The sequence below is a fragment of the Manihot esculenta genome, chromosome 9 (assembly GCF_001659605.2).
Source record: "Manihot esculenta cultivar AM560-2 chromosome 9, M.esculenta_v8, whole genome shotgun sequence".
NCBI classification, from domain to species: domain Eukaryota; kingdom Viridiplantae; phylum Streptophyta; class Magnoliopsida; order Malpighiales; family Euphorbiaceae; genus Manihot; species Manihot esculenta.
The window spans coordinates 7136769-7142862 of record NC_035169.2 but is presented as its reverse complement, the minus strand read 5'-3'; the positions used below and the strand labels follow the sequence as shown (position 1 = coordinate 7142862).

The 6094-nt window shown below is 30.0% G+C and overlaps 1 protein-coding gene across 1 annotated transcript; it reads right to left on the bottom strand.

Annotated features, from left to right (window-relative positions):
- Positions 1–4578: 4578 nt before the first annotated feature.
- LOC110622724 (zinc finger protein 3) lies at positions 4579–5142 on the bottom strand. Its single transcript, XM_021767326.1, has one exon. The coding sequence runs from the start codon at positions 5140–5142 to the stop codon at positions 4579–4581; it is 564 nt and encodes a 187-aa protein (XP_021623018.1).
- Positions 5143–6094: the final 952 nt, after the last annotated feature.

The following is a 6094-nucleotide window of genomic DNA, read 5'->3' as shown; positions in this document are numbered from 1 at the left end:
CCCATCATCGTCGCCGCCGTCATCACCGTCGTCTTTCCTTGAAACCCCAATCAGAGGATTCGTCAAGGTTCGCTGAGAGTCGAAATCTGATCCGTTCTCACGCTGACTGGCCACCACACTAATCATCACTCCCCTTTCATAAGGATGATAGCTAGAAGCTCCATGGTCCCTAGGCCTTACTTTGAGAACCCCACGAGGGCGCCTAGCGACACACCCATCGAACCCAGAAGGAGCAGCAAGAGGCGGAGGTGGAGGTGGTGGTGGGTGACCCTGCAGCCCATAAGCCACACCACCCACTGGTGCAACTGGGGTTGGCCGGTAATGAGAGGCGACTGGGTGATGATCTATGAATAACCCTACAATGCCAGCCTGTGGATTCATTTTCCAGGACGTTGAGGAGTTTTTGTAGAAACGATGAGCGTTTTGGTGGCCAGCCAAAGCATGGCCGTTGCTGAACTCTTTGGAACAGTGTATGCAAATGTGCAAATGTCTGTACTTGGAAGTGAGGGTGCTGGTGGTGCTGTCTTGGGATTTTGAATCTTCTTGCATGGCGGAGGTGGTGGGTGATCGATGCCGAGTTTTGAATGGGATTGAGAAATGGGAATTGAAAGAGAGTGAGCTAATGTGTTTGATGAATTATGATGAAAACAAGAAAGAGAGTTGAGAGAGAGAGAAAGGGGAAGACATTGTTCATTTGATGGATGAGCAGATGCAGGTCTGAAACCCTTTATTATAAGCTCTTCTTTACATGGGCCACATAGTTAACATGTGTAATATGTACGTCTTACGTGCTAAGACACATCAAATTAAGGTGGTCGGAAACAGTAACAAATCTACCTGCGCACCTGATAAAAATTCGACATTGATCAAGTATTACAAGCAACTCAGAGAATTCAATTGAGATTGTGGTGTTATCAAGTTTCTCTAAATATGAAATATCAGGTTTTTGTAAAATCCCAATCATTAAATAATAGGGATTGTTTCCATTATGGTGCAATTAAATTGTCATGAATAAAACACATATCAAGAGAAACGGCCTCCAAATGCCTGCAGTGAAGAATTAATTGAAGGATTTGCTCACTATCACCTGGGCTTCACTACGTGTTCTTCTAATGGGCGACATCCTCTTTAGTATCGCAACTGCATGAGTGGAAATATGATATATACTTTGGGAGAATTACATCTCCACACTTAAAACGAAAAATCTATTAAATACTATACTTATATATAAAATCACAAAATTTATTATAATTTGCGACATATATACAACGGTCGTATTCTAAAATTTTTCAAAAATCAGTTATTTTAAGTTAAAGATTTTATATTCATCTATGTCTCGCATGCTTTAATTTAATATGGCCGTAGGAACATCCGATATGCATCCGCAAGACTTTCTCTGCTCCGATTTTTTCATATTATTATGAAGATAACTTAGTACTAATAAATTAAATTCCATTGCTTATTCTCTACTTTGATTGATTGATATTTGCTAGAAATCCTTAGATTACAGTATTAAATTGACTAGTTATTTTGATACGTTAAACAACTCAATCATTTGTATGAATTTAAATAAATGAACTGCTCTTTAACGTGCATGTTCAACGTTCATTTCAAATAATAATATTTTTTCTTAATAATAATCAATCAATCTCAAATTAGGTTAAATTGATTAACTAGATCTTTTTATTGTTCATCTTTGTTTGTAGATCAATCTCACAACAATGCAATTTAATGATCACAAATATTTTGATGTTATATTCTTTCATGTTAGATCTCTTTTTTTCTCTTTTTATCCCTAATTAAGTATATTTTCAAATTGGAATATTCGATATCTATATTAGATACGCTAAATCTCTGTTAGATGTAATTATTCATAACGTCATATTTTGTCGGATATTCATTTCAACATATGTAATTCCGTTACGCTTGTTTCGCGGAGTTTTTGTCGCTTAGATGCCCAACATTTAGCCTCATATATATAATATGTTTAATAACGGTTCGAAAGTATTTAATTTGTTGCAAAATTTTAGATAGTACTGATATAAATTTATGATAATTGTTATGTGTTATTTTCCTAAAATCTTAATTATAAATATTTTGTGATAAGATTATAATTATAATTAAATAAATTATTATTAAAAATAATAAATATTATTGGTAAAAATAATTAATATGGTTACAAAAATTTTTTGTGTTAATTCGGTTGTTGTAATTTCAATAATGATTAAAAATATTTTATATATGATTTGAGTAGTCCTCGTTTTTTACAAAGTGTTCTATAAAATGGAGTTAAAACTCATCAATTTTATCAATAAAGAGAAACAAACTGGTACTACATCATCATGGTCTACGAGGATAAGGAAGCATTTAATGAGTTTTGAAATGACCATTTGCAAAATATATCTGCAGAGATATTGATTTTTTTTTTTCCCATGCTGGAATGGGTAGTTTCAATTTCTCTAAATCTCCATCTAAATGCAGAGTGAAGTCTAGGGTTAAGGAGATGTTAAATCAGGATTCCATTATTTCTATTTTATATCGATATAAAATTTAATACATCTTTTATATTCAAAATTACAGTGGAACGTGTCATATTTACAGAAGACTCCAATACTATATTAAATTTAAATTAGATCTAATTTAAGAAAAAAAATATTTAAAATTCTTATAAGAAATATCGATACGAGATTTAACGGTTATCACCTTTTATATCGAGTGTTTTGTGAATAATAAAATTAGTCGACTAGATTCACTCAATTTTAGCAATTTTTTTTTTCTTTAAAAAAAAAAAATAGCTAACTTCATACTTGAACAATGCATTTGTGTTTAGATTCTCTATTAATAGTCTTATAGAAACATCCAAATTTTGTCATAAATATTGCTGTTTGTGTTCATCATTTTCAAAATTTCAATTTAAAGAGTTTGATATTATATTTAACTACTTACTTAATTTAAAATTTAAAATTCATTTAAATTATTTACTTGTTAGATTTACATCCAAGTCCTCTTTTTCTCAACCCTCTATTGGAAAAAAAAATAGTTATTAAATATATAAATTATATATTAGGTAAGTAAACCTTGGATAGAAATTATAATAATATTTAATTTGAATATCATGCTTGCGTTATATTGTCAATTAAATTTGTCATTTTGTTAACCCATTATCTCAAGTGAATATGATTTTGATTATAACAAAATTTAATGGAAATTAAACTATTTAAATAACATTATATTCCAAATTTGACAAGCTTCAACTCATTTCTCAAAATTCATTGATTATTCAAGACCATGTTTTATAAAAATTAATAATAAGGATGACTTATTGATTAATTGTCCATCAGTACATTTGAAAGTTTACTTTTCCAAGTAAATAACTCACTACTACAAAAATAAATCTAAAACTATAAATTATTATTTTATATATTTTAATTATAGCCATAAATTAATAATAACGGTTAAAAATCTCCTACATCTACATTTGTATGTGTCTTTAGTATAAGACGGTGATTTATTTATTTTTTAATAACGAATAAAATACGCAACTAAAATTATAATCTTACTAAAATATAAAATAAATTTTTTTACGAGAGCATATTATTATATATAATAAAAAATTACTAATAGATAGAAAACCTGAAAATAGCTCTTTGATAAGTTGATGTAGGCTAAAAAGAGTCCGACTACTGTAATTCTTATTGTGTTTAATTTACTGAATTCATTTTTTTATTTTTGAAAATCTTATTAACATATATATAAATTTATTAATGTATTTTATTTTTAAAATTAAAATTAAACAATAGAAAAAAAATTAATTTAAGAAAAATATTTTTCTATATTAATTCTTTATTGTTGTGTATTTAAGTATTTAAGACAAAGAGTACAAGATATAAAAGATAATAACAACAAAGTAACTGAATATAATATATATATATATATATATATATATATATATATATATATATACTAGAAGACTCCCTCAAGCCAATGATAATCACTTTTGAATCCAAAGCTTGTTAATTTTTTTTGGATAAGAACGAATTTTATTGATATATTTAGAAAAAACTTATCATGAGGATAAAATTAAATTAAATTTATTTAAAAAATCTGGAAAATTTTAATAAAGAGGCTTGTTAATTTCTTGCTATAAAAAAAACAAAATCCAAGACTATTTGTTGATATCAAATTACCAATTCATATCCAAAAAATTTCTTTTTTTTTTTTTATTTGGGTTTCCTAATTTATGAGGCTTTACTTATTAATTATAATAATTTTCTTAGGTGGTTAGGCTGCATGAAGTGGACAAACAAAGAAATAACAATTCAGAAGCTCTACCAAAATATACAAAAACAAAATTCAACTCATCTCCATTCAGCCATAGCCCTGATCTCCATTGCTTTGCTACAGCTAGCTTTAATTTTTTTTTTTCTTGGTAATTGCAAAGCCTTTTGGAGCTAACCATTAACCAAAAATTACAACCAATGCAAGAACAAGATTGCAACAAGAAGCTAATCCCTAATCCCAAACATGAAACTAAAGAGCAGAAGATACAGGAAAAATTTTTAAATATTCAATAAAAACTCAAAACCCTAGCTTCAATTCCAGGTCTACATACTCTTTTCTCTTCAAACTCAGCTCAATATCAACACCAGAATCACCAATGCTTGTTTCAGATGATTTCTCTCCTTTCTTGACTTGCTTTGGTTTCCGTTCTCCTAATAAATTCTTTGTCAGACGCCGCCGGCGAGCTTCTTCATCGGCCAGTCTCACATAAGGATGATGGACATGGAGAGATGATGATCCGTTGTTGGCTCTTCCCACAATTGGGTGACCAACATTTGCTCTCTTAGGAGTTTTGGATCCATCTTCAGGAGCAATGAGCCCCGGCTGCTGGATTAGAGTCCGGTTGCCGGAGTTAGAACGAGGTAAAGGCTGGTCATCGTCATCGGGAAGTGGGTGATTTAGAACGGCTCCTAAAATGTTAGGTGTTGTTTTTCTGAACGATCTCTCCTGTAGGTGAGCGTTTTGATGGCCACCCAAGGCTTGACCAGAAGGGAATACTTTGAAACATATAGTGCAAACAAAGTTACGGGTACTAGGACCAGAAGTAGCTGTTGTCTCCTCAGAGCTTGAATCTCCATCCATGTTTGGATGAATTTTCACGGAAAAATTTCTCTAACGCTAGAAAATAACGACAACTACTGAATACTGAGAGAGACAGAGAGAGAGAGGGTGATGAAATTGCTCAAGGAATGAAAGTGAGAGGGGCCATTTAAATTACAACATGATTAAGTGAGAAAGTTAATTTTTGCAAAAAAAATTTTAAAAAAATATTAAAATTATATAAAGAAACAAAATAAAGTCATTTTAATAACGCTTCATTGTACAACTAGCCATAGCCAAAAATTAAGAAACGACAAGAGAAATGTTGAGTTGTAGGGTTTTAGTTTACAGAGAAGAGATATGTCATAGCTACCCCTCCTCCCACCCACCCACAAAAATTAATTAATTTAAATAAAAATTTTAACCCACCCATTATTTTTCTTACATTAATTAGCATTATAAATTAATAAAAATTCTCAGCACAATAAATTAAATTGATTAAATTTTATTTAAACATTCACATATTTAATTTGATAGTAAATATATTTAAATAAATTTGAGAGATTCTAATTTTTAATTCGCATTTTAAAAAAAATTAATTAAAAAATATGGTATTTTATTTAAAATAGGCAAGATTATTTTGAATAAATGGTGTATAATACAATTGGTAGGGCCAACAACTTGCATGAACGCAACGTCTCACACAATTACATTGAGATTCAGGTGAAGGTTCTAATTAAGCAGAGAAAGACAATTAAAAAGCTTCACATGATTTGCACACTTAGCTTCAGGGATCTAAACGGGTAGATAGTCGCGAAAATTAAACTATTCGAACTCGAATCCGATTTATATTAATAATATCTGAACCCGTTTCGAATCCAATTAAAAATTAATTTAAATTATCCGAATCCGTTCCAAATCCGATTATTATTATCTGAATAAAATCCGAACCCGTTTAATCTTATATATTTTAATTAATAATTTATATAAAAAA